Source organism: Leptodactylus fuscus, chromosome 3, assembly GCF_031893055.1.
Source record: "Leptodactylus fuscus isolate aLepFus1 chromosome 3, aLepFus1.hap2, whole genome shotgun sequence".
Taxonomy (NCBI): Eukaryota; Metazoa; Chordata; class Amphibia; order Anura; family Leptodactylidae; genus Leptodactylus; species Leptodactylus fuscus.
This window is the reverse complement of record NC_134267.1, coordinates 178911976-178932938: the sequence shown is the minus strand read 5'-3', so window position 1 is coordinate 178932938 and position 20963 is coordinate 178911976. Positions and strand designations below refer to the sequence as shown.

Genomic DNA, 20963 nt, shown 5'->3' with positions numbered 1-20963 from the left:
ATGCAGTGAAAGGTACTTTCTGCCTATGGCTCCATCCCCTCTATTGATTCTGCTTTTGCCTAAAACAGCTGACCTGTGTGGGGTCCAGGTGTCAGACCTCACTGATCTGATACTGATGACTTATCCTTCAGATGGGTCATCAGTATTAAAAAAAAAAAAAAATGACTTTCTCTGAAAAACTGCTTTACTCCTGGGCCACATGTGGTATAGTGGTGGTGTGGTGAGTTAGTCGCTAGTACCACTGTAGTGGATGGGATTTAAAGGGAGTTTGTCAGCAGGAAAATCGATAAAAAGACTCATGACTGTACCTTGTAGTGCGGCTTCTACACTTTCCGAAGATGTTTTTTCTTATTCAGCATTGTGGCTCCATTTCATGAAAATCAGTGTTTTATTCTAATGAAAATTAGTTGCAGTGTGCTTTAGTGGGGTTTCTTCTGCCAGAGCCTCACTCTCCATCAAGATAACTACTCATAACTGTAGACAAAGTGTTGCAAATTGGGAGATGTCACTTAAGCTATGCCCCCTCAATAACCTCCACATAGTATAATGCCCCTTAGTGGCCCTCACACAGTATGCCTCCCTAGTTGCCCTATACAGTATAACTCTCCCAGTGGTCCATCACACAGTGAAATGTCCCTGCATGCATCACTTTTTAACCTGTCCCACCCTCCACCGTGGCCTCATATACAATGACCTCCTCCAGCTGGCCCCACATTATAATTTCCACCTCCAGTTGCTCTCAGTTTAATGTATGCTTCCAGCTGCTCCCAGTTTAATTTCCTCCTCCAACTGCCCCACATTTCCACCTCCAGTTGCCTCATGTTTAATTTCCCCCTCCAGCTTCCCCCACAGTGTAATATCCTCCACCAGCAACCTCCAGTTTACTTTCCCCCTCTACAGTATAAAGTCCCCCTGCAGTTGCCCTCACAGTGCACCATTGTTTTCAACTCATTGTGTTCGATGGATGAAGATAGATGAGATGGAGTAGTGGCATCCCAAACCCACTGCCTGGAACAGAGCAAATGCAGGACTGTCTTGAGGGGGCTCCTGATACCATAGGTCCCAGTGCAAGTGCACCGTTGGCCAAGATGATGCCAGATACAAATTATATATTTGGAACTGGTACCTATTTCTCCCATCTAGCCATGACAATGGTTTGGGAACTTAGTAGGGTTCATTGTGATAGGCTCCCCTTAAATGATGTAGATTCACTATCTTTGGCTTGTCTGGTAATGTATATGAATATACTGTGTGTGTGTGTGTGTGTGTGTGTGTGTTTGTGTGTGTGTGTGTGTATATGTATATATAACCTCCTACTAATATTATAAATGTGAAAGTTTGTGTGTTTGGATGTTTGTTACTCTTTCATGCAAAAAACGGCTGAACAGATTTGGATGAAACTTGGTGTCTGGGGGACCTGGAATTTCCCTCTGCCAGTTTAGAAGATATTGAGATGTAAATAAAAAGGTAGGTGGGGAACCCTATTAAGGCTTGGGCCCGGTTCAGAATAGAAAACTATATGCATAAAAAAGTGGTTACCTGGGAAAACACATAGGCCCCATAGACTATAATGCAAGCAGCACTTTTCTCTCCGCATGTTTCATGCAGAAACCACACAGAAACCACATGGACCCCATTATAGTCTATGGGCTCTGCGTGTTTTCCCAGGTAACCACTTTTCTATGCGCATAGGTTTCTGTTCAGAGCGTTCCCGAACGCAGATGTGAACTGGGCCTTATACGGGGCTCAGGAGACCTAAGTTCGGCCACTTACGTATACAGCATTATAATAATTACATAACCGTTGGTCAATGGGGTACACATATATTTTGAGACAAATAGAGTTTGACAGATGAAGAAAGGAAATAAGATATCCTGAAGGCTTCATGAATTATTAATCTTTTATGCTGTCAGTACTTTAGTTCTGATACTTTGTTTCTTACTGTGTATGTCGGCTGCTTATGTTACATATTAACATTGCCTCCACCATGCGGTGGGCTGAAGCATTTCCACCTAGCCGCCCAGTTATCTTTGTTCTGTACAAATTATTTGAGGTTCTTCCTTTTTCATGCACATAACCTAGAAACATCAAGACCAACTACAGTACATCTCTGAACTCAAAATCTCCGACATTTCCTCTTTAAATTGTCATCTTGAAGGATATGGACCTGCGCCAGATGACTGTGAAAACTGTAAAAGGGAGCAGCAGGAGGCATCTTTAGCCAGGCTAAGTGACGGTGGCAGCAGGATGCTGTATTCAACACAATTATCAGTGTCATATCTCATTTGTGACTGATGGGAAATGAAACACGGCGCGAGACAGAAGAGTCCCTGTCCGCCAGCGGATTACAGAACAAGGAGCACATTATTAGCACATTTATTTCTATACAGTGTACCAATATGTGGAAATACATGAGACAAAGTAAGGCCTAAATGTACTCTATAGGTAAAAACTATTGTCATTGATGTAATAACACCAAATGAGGTCTGCTGTGGAACAATATATTACCCAGAACAACGTTGGTTAAACAAAGTCATTACTGGAACTAGGAAAGTGAGAATAGAGAGCAGCCAGGAATAGGTTTATATAGTCATTTTACATTTAACAACAGGATATTTTGTATATTATTAGCACTATTATTGCTATTGCAGTATTTACATTATTTCAGTTTTATTACTGTCATAGTATATTAAGGCTAAGTTCACATATTAAGACTGTTCCGTAGAGAAGAGTCCTGCACGGAGGACACCTGATGGACCCCATTATTAGTCTATGGAGTCCACGGGTAACCACTGTATTAGCGGTCTGGCTCTCTGTCGTTCAGGTTTCCTGTCAGAGATTAGGTTAAAGGCGGGTTCACATTTATTTAAAGGCATTTATGCAGAATTTGAAAACATGTTGGCTTTCTTCTACTCAGGAAGTGCCATTAAAATGAATGGGTCGGAGCTGCAGCATGGCCGTGTGACCAACAGATGCAATGTCACTTCTTGAGATTGAAATCAGCCATGCTTTCTAATCCTGCACAACCCCATTAACCCCCTCTATTTTTTTTATTTATCGTGTTTGACTCTCTGCCTTCCAAACCCCATAACATTTTTATTTTTCCTTTCACAGAGCCATGTCAGTCTAGCAGGGCTGTGAGGAACGCCCCCCCCCCAACAGTACTCGTCCATAGCCTTTTACTATCAGAAGGGGCGTTCCTTACCACCCAGTGATGACGCTAAGCTGTGAGGAACGCCCCCCAGTACTAGTCTATGGACGAGTATGGTCCTGAGGGGCATTCCTCTCAGCCCAGCTAGACTGTCAGGAACGCCCTTTTGACAGTGGACTGAGATTATTGCCATTACAATGGCACTGATCTCTCCAGCCCCGGGACACATAACAGGAAAGCAACAGTGCGCTGAATTCAGCACACAAACGTCTTTCTGGTGGTATATAATATCGCATGTGCTCGAGGACATGAAAGGTCCTTTTTAAGGCTGAAGCTCCACATTGTGGAAATGCAGCTTTGTTTCTTGTAGATTTTGCTGTGTTTTTTTTTTTGAGCCAATGCCAGGATAGGACTGAGCAGCAGGTAGAAGTTTGATAAAGACCCACATCAGTTGAGGTCAGCTGACTAATCAAGGTCTGATATAAGGTTGTGTGTAAGTCCTCGGAGCTGTGGCACCACACTGACAAAGCGGAGAGTTCATGTGTGAATTGGACCTACAAACCAGGTACTGTGCCATATATATGCAGTCTCCAGAGCGAGAGTCTGGCAGCCAGGCTCCTGTATAGTCAGGGAACAGTTTCTTATGTTTAGTTAGTTCTCAGCTGAGAAGGCTTTTGTTTTGTTTGTGTCTTTGCAAAGGCAGTTGCTGAACTTGAGTGTAACCCAGTCTCTGTGTCCCTGTTACCTGCACTGTTACGAAGCATCTACCTGAGCGATTCCCCACAGTAGGGAAGGGTGGGATAGCTAGAGAGACAGGGAGGGGCTGTATGGGAGGGAAGGTTCGAGGGATTAGTGAGGAAGTTACGTAGGAGGAAGCAGAAGCACATACCTTCCAACTGTCCCGATTTTCGCGTGACATTCACGATTTCGGTGACATGTCCCGCGGTTCTGGTTGGAGGGAGGTATGTCCCGATTTCAACTCAGATCTGCGTCCAGAGGACGCAGATCTGAGTTTAACACATACGCGGCTAAAGCAAGGAGCTGTCACAAGTCAGCTCTTTGCTTCGTCGCTGCACGCCGCCTACTGGCTGTGTAGACGCGATGTGATGACGTCACATCGTGTCTACAACTGTGTGCGAGTGAGAGAGAGAGGCGCGCAGAGAGCAGCGGGGGAACGAGGAGAAAGTAAGTGTAATGTGTACACCGAGGTGGAACGTGAAGCTGGGGGCAGATGAAGCAGAGGATGGCATGACACTGGGGGCAGAGATGTGGGGACATGAATCTGGGGGCAGAGATGGGGGGACATGATTTGGTGGGCAGAGATGGAGGGGACATGAATCTGGGGGAAGAGATGGGGGACATTAATCTGGGGACAGAGATGGAGGGGACATGAATCTGGGGGCAGAGATGGGGAGACATGATTTGGTGGGCAGAGATGGAGGGGACATGAATCTGGGGGCAGAGATGGGAGACATTAATCTGGGGACAGAGATGGAGGGGACATGAAACTGGGGCAGAGATGGAGGGGGGGCATGAAACTGGGGCAGATGAAGGGTTTATATGAAACTGGGGGAGAGATAGAGGGGGAACATATAATTTACGGGTGACTGTAGGAGGATTATACTGTGTGCGGGCACATGAAAATTTAATGAGAATGGGCGGGGGTCAACTCAAAAGTGGGCGGGGCTAAATTTGCCGTGTCGCGCTATGCAAGCCGCACATTTTGTCCCTCTTTCAGTTCTTCAAAAGTTGGGAGGTATGGAAGCATGTAAAAAAAAAAAATGCCGAAAAAGCTCCCAGAGACACCCTAAAATCTCTCAAAACACAGATAAAGTTATAGGGATGCACTTATTAACCCATTAATAGCACTAACAAACATTTTTTCGAAATGCCACACAGATAGGCCTGGGAGCCTTCACCAGCCTTTCAGGCAGCTTCACAAACACATGTATTTCCAGGTATAACCGTAAATTCTCTGAATTACCACAGAATTTCTCCAAAGCTTTCCTATCTTACTACACATGGTTTGTATATAAGTAAGAATGTGTTTTTTCTTTTTTTTTTTTTTTTTTTTTTTTTTGTCAGTTCTTTTCTAATGTCCTGGGCAATCTGTATTTCTAGTCTAGAACTGCTGTGTGATTTTCCTGTATGTCTGTGACTAAACTAATTCTCTTCTGACTAATATATTATGTATATTACTCAGTTTTATCACTGTTATCACTAGGTATATACCGAATGACTGTGTGGAGTCTGACATATAGCAAGGATGGCTGTATACGGCTGTCTTTGTTAGTAGACAGACCAGGTTTCTGTGGTAAATCAGGGTGGATATTTCCATTCTTTTACTCAGTAAATTTTCTCTTCATTCCTGTTCACTGATTCTATAGCTGTGACCTACATGTAAGGGGACCTACATGTATGTAAGGTGTCCGGAAAGGGCCATGTAATATGTAAAGCCTTCTCAGACTCAGAAGTTTCTGAGGGGAAAATCTACCAGAAAGGTAAAATGGCCTGAGTTTTAGTACATGAAGGAGAGATTTCTTATACGTAAGTAATAAGGATTGGATTGCTGTATGTGCATCCCAATAGGGAGAGTGGGGCTAAGGATATTTAATTTGTTTACCTAAATTTGCTTACATGCAAACTCCTTGCAGATGTCTTAAGAAGAAAGCCCTTCTGACAATTTGGAATTATCGGTGCTGAAACTGATTCACACTGTCGGCTTTCTAGTGGTATATAAAACTGTACTTTCATGAGGACATAAAAGGTCCTCTTTAAAGAAAATTAAGAAGAACCTGAGTGAATTTCTACATTAAAGGGATTCTATCATTAACCCCTTCCCGACATGCGCCGTAATAGTACAGCGCGTGTCGGGTCTGTAACTATGGTGACCGCCCGGGAGCCGGGCGGCCGTCATAGCCGCCGGGTGTCTACTGCTTTAAGCAGTAGACAACCGGCTCTAATGCCTCCGATCGGTCCCCGGACCGATCGGAGGCATTAACCCCTCCGGCGCCGCTGTCAAAGGCGCCGGAGGCGCCATCTTCCCGGCGGCGCATGGGCGCCGCCATTTTGGCAGGGATCGCCGGCTCCTGGAGTATGCTCCAGGGCCGACCCCCCGTTGCCATGACAGCCGGGAGCCTTGTTAAAGGCTCCCAGCCGGTCTGCAAATTCTCTCTTTTGCAGGCTGGTGTATACAGCCTGCAAAAGAGATGATGATTTTTTGCAGTGCATTGCAATGCATTAGCATTGTAATGCATTGCATTAGTGATCAGACCCCCTGGGGTTCAACACCCCTAGGGGGTCTAATAAATGCAAAAAAAAAATAAAAAAAAAAGTAAAAAAAAATATAAAAAAAATATAAAAAGTATTAAAAGTTCAAATCACCCCCCTTTCCCTAGAACAAATATAAAAGTAGTTAAAAACTGTGAAACATATACATGTTAGGTATCCCCGCGTCCGAAATCGCCCGCTCTACAAATCTATAAAAATATTTTTCCTGTTCGGTAAACGCCGTAGCAGGAAAAATAGTCAAAAGTGCCAAACCGCCGTTTTTTCACTGTTTTAATTCTGATAAAAATTTGAATAAAAAGTGATCAAAGCAATAACATTTCCTGAAAATGGTAGAACTAAAAAGTACACCCGGCCCCGCAAAAAAAGACGCCCTGTGCGTCCCCGTACACCTATGTATAAAAAAAGTTACGGCCGTCGGAATATGGCGACTTTTAGAAAAAAATATTTTTTTAACACCGTTTTGGAATTTTTTTTAGGGGTCAAAATGTAAATAAAACCATATAAATTTGGTATCCCTGGAACCGTACCGAAACACAGAATACAGGGGACATGTCATTTTGGCTGCACAGTGAACGCCGTAAAACCAAAGCCCGTAAGAAAGTCGCAGAAATGCATTTTTTCTTCAAATCCACCCCATTCTGAATTTTTTTCCTGCTTCCCAGTACATTATATAGAATAATTAATGGTGGCATCATGAAGAAAAAATTGTCCCGCAAAAATTAAGACCTCATATGACTCTGGGAGCGTAGAAATAAAAAGTTATGGGGTTTAGAAGGAGGGGAGTCAAAAACGAAAAACGAAAATCAAAAAATGCCATCGGCGGGAAGGGGTTAAAATAACTTTTTTTTTTCTCTCGATTGCACGTAGGAATATTCTTAAGAAAAGCTATTCTTCTCCTACCTAGATGTCTTCTCCACACCGCCGTTCAGTAGAAATCCTGGTTTTCGTCTGTATGCAAAAGAGTTATCTCGCAGCACTGGGGGCGTCCCCAATGCTGTGAGAGAAATCTCCAGCGCTGCCTCTATCTTCTTCAGGAACGGCCTCTCTGCGCGTCTTCTTCCGGACTGGGTTCAAACTTCTACGCATGCGCAGTCGGCTCTGCCATTGAGATTCGGGCAGAGCAGAGAAATGAATGCACATACTGTGCATCAGTACATTCCCCTATCTATGTCTCAATCCAATATATATATATATATATATATATATATATATATATATATATATATATATGAACCCTGATTATTTATATTATGTGATACCGCAAAATACAGATAACCATGAAAACTAGTGATCTAATACCTTTTTATGTTAAATTAGAAGGCATTGAAATAAACTTAAAACATGCATGTACAAATACATTTACAGTATTTATATGTGACCTCCAGTAAGATAGATATCATATAAAGGGAATGTATGTATACGCATTAACACAGACCCCTCCAAAATATTGTAGTATATCTGGAATACTTACAGATGAAGAATAAATAAACCCATATGGAGAGATGATGTAATCAAAAAGGGAAAGTGATATATATAACCTGGTTCACATAGAGAACTGGCACTTATGAAGGAAAGATGCAGAATCTGTTGTCCCTATGTGGCACTGACTAAAAATTAACCAGATAAATAAATCCAAGGCCTCAGATATATAAAGCATGTGAAATAGTGTCATCCAGCCCTTGCAGGTTAATCCTGGGATCCATTGCACCTCCTTTTGCAGTGTCCAATGTTCCCAATTGCCTCTCTACCCAGACGGATGAACAACTTCCAATCCGTGAAAAGTCAGGCCCCTTGGATCTCTGTTATGAAACTCCTACATATGTTAACTGATCAGTCTGTCGTCTCTACATTTAATATTCCCGATATGATTAAAGATACGTTATCTGAATTCTTTGTCTGTGGTGTAATGCACAGGGGCACGTAGCAATATACATGTGGATAAATTGCAGTTTGCATAAACACTGCCAGTTGTTACGCTCTTGAAGCTAGAACTTTAACATATTCACATGTCTTGCAACCTGCATATCTATGTGTTTCAGGACATTCATTCCTGTCAAACCCTGTCCTTCCACATGTTATAGGGGGGAGATGACTGTGAACTAACCGGTCTTTCAGATTTCTCCCTCTCCAGAATGTGAGTGCTGCAGTTGTGTTAATTAAACCCTCCAAATCTGGGTCCATATTTAAAATGTTCCGGTATGATTGGAGGATACCCCTGATACGGGAATGCTGTGTCAAATTTACTGATCTGTCTCAAAGATTTCATTTCAGTGTCTCGTTTTTTTTCGGAGTGTAAAGGTTGGACTGGTTCTGGGAGGCTACAAACAAACAAGCCCGTTATAGGACATTCATAGGGTATCCACATCACTGAAATCTGTCCACCAGGTCCCTGGCTTGATAGTTAAAGATAGGATTATCGAAACGGTTCCCTTGAGTGAGCCAGATGTTGACACAGTCCCAGAACTAGTTGATATGTTGATTCCTAAGTTTTTTGGCAAAAAGGGCTATATCCTTCACACAATCAAAGTAATGGAAATTTATGGTGAAGATGAATGTTATTTAGATATTTAGCCGCACTCCAATCACAACTTAACTGAAGCAATGACAGTAATGAGTCCTGGCGTTTTTCAGATGATATTTTGGAGGCAGTCGTCTACCCCAGTGATGGCGAACCTTTTAGAGAGTAAGTGCCCAAACTGCAACCCAAAACCCACTAAATTATCGCGAAGTGCTAGCATGGCAATTTAACCTTAATACACTGCAGATCCACAATTGCGGACAAATTACAGTCGAGTGAATGGGGCTTTACAGAGCTTTCAATAATACCAACAGCTTTGTACTGAAATGTAAAGGTCTCTTCATTTGGTACTTTTGAACAATTAATGTTCACTATTTACATCGCACAGGATGTTTTATAGTGACCATGCAATGGTGTTACAGTCTGTACTAATATCACATCTGCTATAAAAATGATACTGTGTTTAAATAGTGAGGGGACCCCAGACAGTATTATATGCTCCAGAGTAGCCCCCACAGTATTATATGCTTCACAGTAGGCCCCCACACACAGTATTATACGCTTCATTGTAGCCCCCCCCCCCACAGGATTATATGCTCCTCAGTACCCCCCCCACACACATACAGTATGATATACTACCCCGGATGCCCCGACAACATTATATGCTCCTCAGTACCATGCACATATATGGTATTATATACTGCTCAGTACGCATCCCCCCGTATTATATGCTCCTCAGTGCCCCCCACACACAGTATTATATGCTCCTCAGTACCCCTCCCCCCCACACACAGTATTATATGCTCTTCAGTATGACTGACTGACAGACATACTCACACAGTCTTATACTTACCCATGACGAGCCGCCAGCGTCCACGTCCTTTTGATTGCGGGCGCTGATGACTCACGTCAACGTGCCTGCGTCGGGACAGAGTTCAAACTCTGCAATCAGTGTAGGCCGTGGTCGCGCAATCCGCAACCTACACTGACAGCTTTTAGCTGTATTTGCATTTGCACATACAACTGAAGGCAGTGATCGCTCATAAACGGGGAATCCTGTATCGGATTCCCCATTAGCGATCCGTCGACCGCATGCGTGCCAACACAGAAGGCTCTGCGTGCCATAGGTTTGCCGTCACAGGTCTATACTGATCAGCTGTTTGTAGTGGAGTCAGTAGGCCAAACCCCTAACTTGGCTTTTCTGTTTTTGCACAGTCCAGTTCCTTCCCATGCTGACATAATTGTATGACAGATAATAATAATTAATCCTTTTATTTAGAAGCCAGAGTTCCTTAGACTCCACTAAAGGGAGTATAATTCTATGCAGTGAAATCTCACCTAAAGACCACTTCTTTGAGAAGACCTCCCTCTGACACATTTTCTGTTACGGATTTTCATTTTTCTATGTTAACACCACTCCGCTTTTTGGTGCAATTTTGAGTGGTTGTTTCACAGATCACTGTATATAAATCCTATTGATATGATGTGAAAAGTGGTAGGTCTTTAGGAGTAATAGGTTAACCCGAGTATTAGTGTTCTGATGTTATTTCAATCTAAACTTGTCACAATATGCACAAATTGGCCCCTATCCTTCATAACATATAAGATGTATGCGTTACAGCCACCTCTATGTGTGAATATATGCATAGAAATAATATTATTCTTTGTTTTCCTTGCAGGTTTAGTAATGGGATTGATAATACGTTATGCCACCAAATCATATGAACCTGAGAATGGGGCTATTTATGACTGTGACAGCTTGAAGAACAAACCTACAACGCTACTCATTAATATCACAGACCGTGTGTATCAGTATGAGTACCGGGGAGAAATCAACAAGCACAACATCCAGAATGATCAAGGAAATGCCATTCTACAAAAGGTAACTGAGTATACATAGCACATTGATAAGCCATGGGTGCAGCTCTTAATCCCTGGCTATATTCTGTTATTGCAAGGGGGTGGTGTATATTTTACCTGAAAATACAGGGAAGACCATACCATGTCCACCGATGTTGCCTATGGCTCAGGATGGCCTCATTATTCTGTATGTCCTAACAGTGGATTGTCAGCATCAGACACCTACATTAATATATGGTATTATAGAAATTTTAAATACATTTTGGAATTGACAATTTGTACCATCTTTGGTAAGAATAATACCGCCTTCGTTATAGGAGGACTATGGCGTGTAAAACATGGACCAGCCAGGCTCTTCACTCTACCATACCTCATCACTTTTTGCTAATAGATGGTGGGTGGTCCCTGGTGAGAAACTTCATACAACTTTAATATACTACACAGCTCAATACCGTCACAGTGTGACATCTATAGCTCAATCTCTTGATTGATACAAAGTAAAATTCTTACCGTAATATATTTTTCCACATTTTTAATTGCCATTGAAGGAGAAGAGGATTTTAAAGGAGTAATCTCTAGGCATATGGATGTCACAGATGGAGGGTCTCTAGCATAGGTTACTAGTCATACTACTGGTTTAAGGAAATATTACATGAAATGGTGTGGTCAAAATTACTTCTGTAGCAATATGTTACAAAATAAGTTGCTAAGGACTTCCTTTTCAGAAAGTGAATTCATAACTTCTAATGTAGTATTTTATTTTTAACAAGAGTGTAAAGTTAGTATGTATGCAGGGCAAATATTAAATTGTTGATTTTTATAAGCGTTTTATCTGTTATCTTTCTATGAATGTTTCCAAAGTAAATGACTTGCCTGGAACAACTTAGGTACATGCTAGCGCTACTGTAAGCATATTACGCTATGTTCGCACTAGCATTCGTCTCTTCATCGTTCGGATCCGCACAGGGACCAAAAAGACGGAGAGCCTGTCTGGTTAAAAAAAAAAAGTTGCCTGCAGACATCTGTGGATAATGGGATCCGCGAGGTGTTTGTTGGGTTTCCACAGGTCTCTTTCCATCGATTTTTGACAGAATCTACATTGGAATCTCATATGGAGACTCCGACGCAGATGTGAACCTAGCCTTAGAGTCGCAGGCACTTTTGTTTAAATTCTAAATTCTATAGATGGAGATGGGTACATCAAGGTCCTTTGGCAATACAGCTATGCAGGGCAGTAGCACAAGAAACTGACAAACCATTCCAGAGGAGGTCACTGTTTATAGGTCAAACATCAAATGATAAAGCATAAAACATAAACTAAAAAAATATATAAACATGGTGCTATAAACTGCACAGAAGGTCTTTTATTCTCTGGTGTCATTGGTGCCAACTGCACAATTGTAAGACTCTGTCATGTCTGTTTACACAATAGATGTGCAATAGTAGGAATCTTACAGTGAGAAAAAAATGAGGCATTGTGTATATATGCAATAGTGAATAAAATCAAGTAGAATCAAAGAAACAGGCCAACAAATGATAGAGACAGAAAATAACCACTAGTAAATCTGAATGACAATACTATGTATTTTCTCACATGGACTCTGTACAGGGAGCCTTGTGGAGTAGGGGAGTTAGTAGCTACAGTACAGGCCCTCATCCCCAACACCCACAAGGTTCAGATGTTTTATAGAAAGCCACTTTACTTATCAGCGTATTTTTGGCATGTGGGAGGAATCCCAAGCAGGCACTGGGAGAACATACAAACTCCATACAGATGTTATCCTTAGTTGGATTCAAACCCATAACCCAAGCAACTAGTAAAGGAGTTGTGCCACCAAAAACACCTCAAGATAGGGAATAAGTGTTAGATTGCTGGGGGTCTAACTGCTGGGAAATTTACTCATAGATCTTGTTAAATGTAAAAAAAATTAAATTAAAATTAGACTAACTTAAAATATTCTCCAGTGTCATGATATTGCTGTTACATACTGGTTATTATTGCTGTTTTATTCCTACTCAGAATGTTCTTATAATGTATCCAGTGCTTGTGGACATTCATGCACGATGGTTCAGGCAAAGATACGGAGAGTGTTTATCATAGGGATGAAAGTAGATACACTCTTCTGTACCTTCCTCAGGCTGGGATTACATCTGCACTGGACTCTCCCTTTCACTGGACAAAGAATTCAGTCAGATTCAGTTGTAAAGAACAAACACCTGATGGACCCCATTATAGTTAATAAAAATAAGATATTTACATTTGTTTCATGTTACATATACACCAAAGGTACATCTATATAATTTTTGGATATCATGTAGATTTCGTCTCAGATTTATCTTGGATGTAACCCTACGCATTACAAAGGATGAAGTAAAATTATGCAAAAAGGATTGATATGTTGTAGGTATTAAACCTGCAACACTTGTCAATGTATGTGCAGAATTTTCCTGTAGTGTGTGGCAGAAATCTCATCCACCTAGGTGCTGTTATATAAGTGCAGATCTTCTACACATAAAATCTGTATAAGTACTATGTGTGGATATTCCCTAAATCATATAGATATTCTGGAAGTTGAGCTATAAGGTTTTTTTCCATTGCTATATTAGATAGAAAGTATATTAGTGTTACATTTTATTTTAAGGGTGCATGCACACTACGTAACGCCGGGTGTGTATGAGAGCCGTACACGCCGGCGTTACAGCAGGGCTGCCGAACACTTCCCATTCACTTCAATGGGAGCGCTCGTAAACGCCGCTGTTACGAGCGCTCCCATTGAAGTGAATGGGAAGTGTTTGGCAGTCTGCTGTAATGCCGGCGTGTACGGCTGTGATACACGCCCGGCGTTACTCAGTGTGCATGCACCCTAATAAGGTTTCAGCATTATGTCAATAGCCCTTATTGGAAATGTCCATGAGCACATGATGTGGTCTGGATATACAAGTATGCATTTTGTCACACAGAGGAGATGCTGGGAAGCCTTATCTTCACAAACCTGATTCAACTGCAGAAGTTGCTGGCTGAGCAATATATCAGTGTTTTAGGAAATGGTATTGAGACCTGTGCACCACATGGTATAAAGAGCGAGCAGGCTGCTGAACTAGCACTTCCTGTTTATCTAGGCGCTTCATAGCTCAGCTATACAAGTTCCGTAACTTGCTAAATTGCCAGGAAGAGAAATTGAATAAATAGAAATGGTGAAGACACTGAATGAAACAGAATGTCATGTTTATATTCTATGGAAAGCAAATATATTCTTACTTTACACACATTTATGATGCGTATATCCAACCCTTAGGAACCCCACTATACTCTCCATTCTGTATACTACTAAGGCCCCGTTCCCACGGAGTAACGTCCCGCTCATTTAGACACGTATACACGTGTCAGAGCGAGACGCTTTAAAACAGATCCCATTGACTTCAATGGGTGCCGGCTTATGCGCGCTACACATTGAAATCAATGGGAGGCTTTATAACCCATTGATTTCAATGTGCAGCGCGCGTAAGCCGGCACCCATTGAACTCAATGGGATCTGCTTTGAAGCGCCTTGCTCTGACACGTGTATACGTTAGAGATAAGCAAACAGTAAAATGTTCGAGATTTGATATTCGTTTCGAGTAGCCCCTCAATATTCGACTACTCAAATCGAATATCGACCCCTATTATAGTCTATGGGGGGAAAATGCTCGTTTCAGGGGTAGGCAACATTCAATCAAATTATACTTACCAAGTCCACCAGTGAGGGTCGGGCTGGATCCTCCGAGAAGTCTTCTCCGTGCAGCGTCCCTGCAGCATCTTCCGGCTCTGAATTCACTCTGCCAGGCACTACAAGCAGGCATGCGCAGTCGGCTCTTCCCAGGCCCGATGCCTGGCAGAGTGAATTCAGAGCAGGAAGACGCCGCGGGGAAGCTGCACGGAGAAGACTTCTAAAGGTAGGAGAAGAACCAGTGTTGATTGGCTGACTGTATAACATTCGGCCAATGAATGCTGGTTCTGCATCGAGCTTTTACATTTGAATAGCGAGTGGTACTCGATCGATCGCTCATCTCTAGTATACGTGTCTAAATGAGCGGCACATTACTCCATGGGAATGGGGCCTTAGAGTGTATATCCTCTAAATATAGAAACAACCAAGTGAGTAAACTAAGTGTGCCGGAGGGTGAACCTGCAGTTAGAAATGGGGCACATTATTCTTGGGAATACAGTTATGCGAAAAACAAAGTACACCCTCTGAATTCTAAGATTTATCTTTCAAGATGTAATAGAAAACCATCTGGTCCTTAGAAGGTAAATGTAACCTCAGATCAGCAACACATTACAAGTTAAACCATGACAAAAGCTCTAACACTGCAGAAGCAATGTGTGGTAAATTATAGGGTTAACTAACATCATTGAATAAAATGCACACTGAGGCCTAGAAAACAAAAAGGCATTGATATTTATGTGCATGCTCCCCTCTATTCCTGTGCTGGGCTCGCTATCACTTCATCTGCTCTATTTGTATACAGAACAGTTACACATGCCATATCTGGTGAACACCTAACACAGCATTTCAGCATTGAACATGGGCACCTTGCAGGCATTGAGGCAGAGTTACTAAACATTTAGACTAGACCCACACCATAACCCACACCAGGTTTTTCAGAGTGTCTGATGCTGTTTGATAAAACTGCCATATTAGACTTCCCAGTGGAGCATTACACTATTTCTTAGTTACAAAATCTTGGTGCTCAGTTTTGCTCGTGCCCCTATCCAATGAGGCCATGCTTCTTTTCCAATACACTACACCCCTTTCTTAGTCATAAAAGTGTCCAGTACATTTTTGCCGCATATTAGACCAGAATTCTTGTGCATATTTCCTAATAAATCTCCTCCATAAGCCATGAATGTCTCTGTATGACATAGTACTCAAGTCAAATGTGAAATCTTGCAGTAGCTGAACTTTGACCAAAAACTTGGTCATGCAACAGGACAATGATTCCAAGCACACCAGCATCAAGCACCAAACAAAACAAATGGCTGACAAAGAAAAGTCAAGGTGTTGCAATGACCCATTCAAGTCTAGACCCCAACTCGATTGAATTGGTTTGGCAAGACCTTAAAAAGTTGTACCACATTTTGCTGTTATCTTGTAAATATCTTTAAAACTTGGTACGTTCCCTTCAAGACAACTGTGCATAATTGAATGTCAACTAGCTTCTTTGAACTGAAGCAACATTGTAAAGAGAAGCGGGTCAAAACTCCTCCAGAGCAAGTATTTCAAGTTCTTGCTGCTTTTTTCAAGCTAATTGATTCATTGGGGGCGCTTCGTTTATCACAAATGGCTTTTCCATTTTGACTTTATTTATGTTAAATAAATATTGATGTGGTGTAATTTATCATTTGTGCATGTAATTACAATTAAAACGGTTTCTATTTCCTCTTTCGGCCTATGATATCTATCATATTTTATTTTCTTACAGATGACATTTGACCCTGAGGTTTTCTTTAATGTGCTGCTGCCTCCAATCATTTTTCATGCTGGATACAGTCTAAAGAAGGTAACAATGTCCGTATAATGCATATACAGAAAACATTAGGACAGATTTACGATTGCAGTCCCAAATCGACTAGTGTAATAGGAAAACTGACAGCATTTCCACTGGTATAATTGACACACTGCGATTTTTCTGCAATTTGTGGATGGGATTTACTAGAATCGCATCCACTTTGCGGGGAATGTAAAACACTGATTTTTTTTTTTTTTTTTCCCCGCAGTATTTCCACTTCGGCCAGTGTTATCATACAAGCCTCATACAGATTAGGTTTTCTGATTTCAGATTTTTTTGTTGTGGTTTTTTATTTTTATCAAAACCAGGAGTAGATTGAATAAAAGAGGAATAGTGTCATGTGTCCTATATACCTCCCCTTTTCTGATTTTACACATGGTTTTGGCTTAAAAAAACTGAACATGGAAACCCAGCCTTAGTTAAGTGTTTTGTCTTGTAATGTTCACAATGCATTTAAATGGGCTTTGAATATTTAAGTGGTAAAATTCAGACTGTCCATGGTCAAGCAAGAAGAATCTAGATATGAAAAATTGAAACCGTGCCCACAAACATGAAAATCCTGTTCCTGTTCCGTGCCCTCGCTGAAAACCTATTGGTGCCGTTACCGTAGCTCTTCAGTGTTAGAACGGTGTTTCTTATAGTCTGTCAGGAACGCCCGTCCTCACAGTAGCATCTATTGCGCTGTACTGTGGGAGGGGGCATTCCTTAGCGCCCAACTATGACGCAGAGCGGTGGGCAACGCCCCCCCCCCCCCCAGTTCTCGTCTATGGATTCTAGTATCAGGAGGGGAGGGAGGCGTTCCTCACCGCTCTCATAGTACAGCACAATAGATGCTACTGTGAGGACGGGCGTTCCTGACAGACTGTAAGAAACGCCCTTCTAACGGTGAAGAGCTACGGTACCGGCACCGATAGCTCTTCACCAGGGCACAGAAAGGGAAAGCCAATAGTGTGCTGAATTTAGTGCACTTTCGGCTTTCTAGCAGTATATAAAACCGCATGTGCCCCAGCAGGTGAAAGGTCCTCTTTAAGGCCACAGCAGCAACGCATCGCAGTTGTTATCACAATACTTTGCACAGAACGTTCGCAGTGGTTTCTTCTGCAGAACTTCCTCACCGGCGTTTCTGTACAGATAATTGACATGCTGCGATTTCCAAAACCGCAACGGTGCACAATGACCTCTGCACACAGAGTGTGTCTGGAAAAGTCTCCCAAAGAGTCTGTTCCAAACCACTGTGCTGTAGCCCATGATTCATCTCTTGGAGATGGCAAGTGACAAAAACTGAAATTTAAAGATTTGGAAATCTAGATAATAACTTTATATAATATGTAGTATGTAACTTTCTATAATAACATTAAAATAAAATGACCAATAATTCTTGATTTTAAAAAAATGACATATAAATGTTATTTAAACAGTAGGTCATTTCCTTTCTCTTTAATAGGCCAATCTTTAGCCAGATATTGGAAGTAGCCACAGCACCAAGAGTATGCTGATGTTGTGGAGGAAGTGACCTGTCAACTTATGTAACATTAATTACTGAGCTCCATATGACAGGATATGGATAGGAAACACAGGAAAATGCTTTCCATCAAATATTCCAGAGTAACTGAACTGAGGCACATGGCAAACTGAAGGAATGACCTTATTATATCAAATGCTAATCTATATGAAATATCAGTCCTCCGGCTAAGTAGATCTATGCATGGAGCAAAGTTCAACTTGAATCTTATACTTGCTACAATGGTTATCAGTTAAGGGCCAGTCCATGGTCAGAGATCCCCAGACCATAACACTGAAACGAGGCCTAAATAGCCTCAGGCCCGCCGCTGACCTCCCTCCTAACTCCGGAAATGCTGTTCCCGGCGCTAGGGGGAAACCAAAACCTCTGCACACTCAAGCGGAGGCTTCCGGCCTACCCCAGCGCTGGAACAGGCCGACACTCCGGCATTGGGCAGGAACTGGGTCAGGCGCCTCCACGCAGAACAGCGGAGGCCACGGCTCGTCCTAACACAGTGGTTCTCAACCTAAATAAATCTCCATGATGCCTCTTGCCCCACGTCAGGAAAAAAAAATCCTTCCCGACTCCAAATCTGTCATTTAGTATAAAACCCTAGATCAACTGCTAAAAAAAACTAAGATATGATCCGTAATATGTTTCTATTAAAAAAAAAACAAAAAAAAAAAAAACATTGCAGACCCTTTTTGAATTTGGACAGCGTAAGTTTACACGGGGTATTTGGACATGCTTATTCTTTCAGTCAGATTCGTCATCCGCCTGAAGACACTCTCCCCCGATTAGATCCATTCATTTGGGCCTAATCTGGAGCAGAGTGCAAGACTGGATGCCGGTGCAGTGCAGTCCAGTCACAGCCATCCGTATTTTGGTCCGGAACCTGAGACGATTTGGCCGTATTTTGGTCCAGAAATGCCACGATTTGGCCGCGGCGGAAACGCTGGGGTAAAAAGCGTGGCATTTTACAGTACTTGCAACGCAGACACTTTAGGTGGTTTTGGAAATCGCAGCATGTCAATTATATCTACGGAAACACCAGCGGCTTTCCCATAGATCTAATTGTAACAAAGTCCGCAGAGGAAAACTCGTGAACTTTCTGTTCTAAGCACTGCTTTGTTCCCGCAGCGCTTTAGCGTGGCAGTTCTGGCCTGTGGGGCCTTAGCCTAAAGGTTGAACTTGATGGTCCTGCGTCTTTTCAACCTTATTAACAATGCAAGGTAATGCAGGCTCTGTCCAAATGTCTTGACTCCCTTTGGGCTTAGGGGTATAGAACCATTTATGACTATTCTGTTCCAAAGGTAGGGTTGATCCTGCCACGTTGTCTTTACAGGGCCATCAGACGGGTGGTCTGCAGCATATCCATGTAATGTAGACTGCTATTATAACATGTGCCTTCTTGGCTTAGTTAAGATTTCTAATACGTCTTAATGTAAATGATAAAGAGCATTGCTATCAAAATGTGACCAACCCTTCAGATGCCTCATCTTATTGAATATTTGTAAAACTCTGCCTTTTCTAGATACCAAATTGTAATATCAGGCAACAGATACACTGCCGTATATTATAACCATTGAGCAGTTTATGCACAAAAATGAACAATGAATCTGCAGCTAAACTGACACACACAATATATTTGGTTGGTATTTTATAATGTGTTGCTGTGCCCTTGCAGTATATTTGGCAGACCGGTAATGTGAACAATTATCACATCTATATTTATAGATAATTGCTTGAAATAAATAGGTTCAATGGAGTGGAGCAAATCATGTCATATCTGCAGAAAAACAATAGATATGGATTAGATGCATGTTAGCATAAGCTGCACAGTACTGACTGCCATCATGGACGTGTGTGTGTGTTTGCTCAGCCAGTACAACAAAAGCAGTGTTGTAACCTCTCTGTACACAATTCACTGGTAAAAAACAATCACATAACTATTTCCCTATTGTGCTGCAGAGACATTTCTTCCGGAATTTGGGAACCATATTAACATATGCATTTCTGGGTACCGCCATTTCTTGCATTGTCATTGGGTAAGTAGAATTACCATAACTTTTTTCCAGTCCTAAAAGCGATATTTGTTCATTTGAAAAATAGTATTAACATGCACTTTTCTTATCAACTGGGGAGAGATAATGAATGAATAAATTAATTAATTTAGCTTACTTATATAGCATCATCATATTCCACATATTTATTCATTTTTTTTTTACCATGGTGCCTATATAGGCCTGATTGCATCCATTTTTCAATCATTTAACGCATATGCCAGTAGTTTTTCCGGTGCAGATGCTAAACTGATATCAACACCATAGTCTGAAAGCATACTGTACTGTACATAAGGCATCTCAAGTTTGTGTATGACTTGTGTACGTTAGATGTGGTGTTTGTTATGCTATTTATTTTTTTTCCTCTTCGAAGCAAAAATAACCGACAAGGGACAGAACTGTAGCTCAGTGGTTAGCACTGGAGTCCTGGGTTCAAATCCTGCCAAGGACAATATCTGCAAGGAGTTTGTATGTTCTCGCTGTGTTTGTGTGGGTTTCCTCCCACACTCCAAAGACATACTGATAGGGAATGTAGATGGGACAGTGACTGACAATGTCTGTAAAGCGCTGTGGAATATGATGGCGCTATATAAGTAAGCGTACTGAATAAATGAATAAAGGTTGGTGAATTCCTGTGCTGACTGTGCACATAGTATAGTTTAATACATGATCTATTGCAAGTAGAATAATGTATTTATAAACTATCCCCACTGTTTAGCTATCTAAGGATAACACATACAGTTTCCATGTACTTGTAGTTATAATCTAAGGCTATAATGTCCTGTGGGCAATGATTTTGATAGCCTTTCTCCATAGGGCTGTAGCTTTGCTCTTCTCAGAGTGACACTTCTGTGCCATGATTATCTATCAGAGGAGAAAAGTGAGGACAACCTTTCATCACCTCTGGCATCCCGTCCGCTAGGACATACTTATCTATCTGACAGCCAATGTCAGTTACAGGTTCTTATAACCAATAAATCATGCCAGGTGAAAAAAGCTAGCTCTCATAGCATCTTATAGGAAATACTG

General features: G+C 41.7%; 1 protein-coding gene across 1 annotated transcript in view; it reads left to right on the top strand.

The window, feature by feature from the left end:
• The window catches only part of SLC9A9 (solute carrier family 9 member A9), a 571893-nt gene that overhangs the window by 8789 nt on the left and 542141 nt on the right, over positions 1-20963 (top strand). The window contains exons 2-4 of the mRNA XM_075268848.1: positions 10640-10842; positions 16284-16361; positions 19843-19919. Of these exons, the coding sequence (XP_075124949.1) occupies positions 10640-10842; positions 16284-16361; positions 19843-19919 (358 nt within the window). The remainder of the gene's footprint in view (positions 1-10639; positions 10843-16283; positions 16362-19842; positions 19920-20963) is intronic.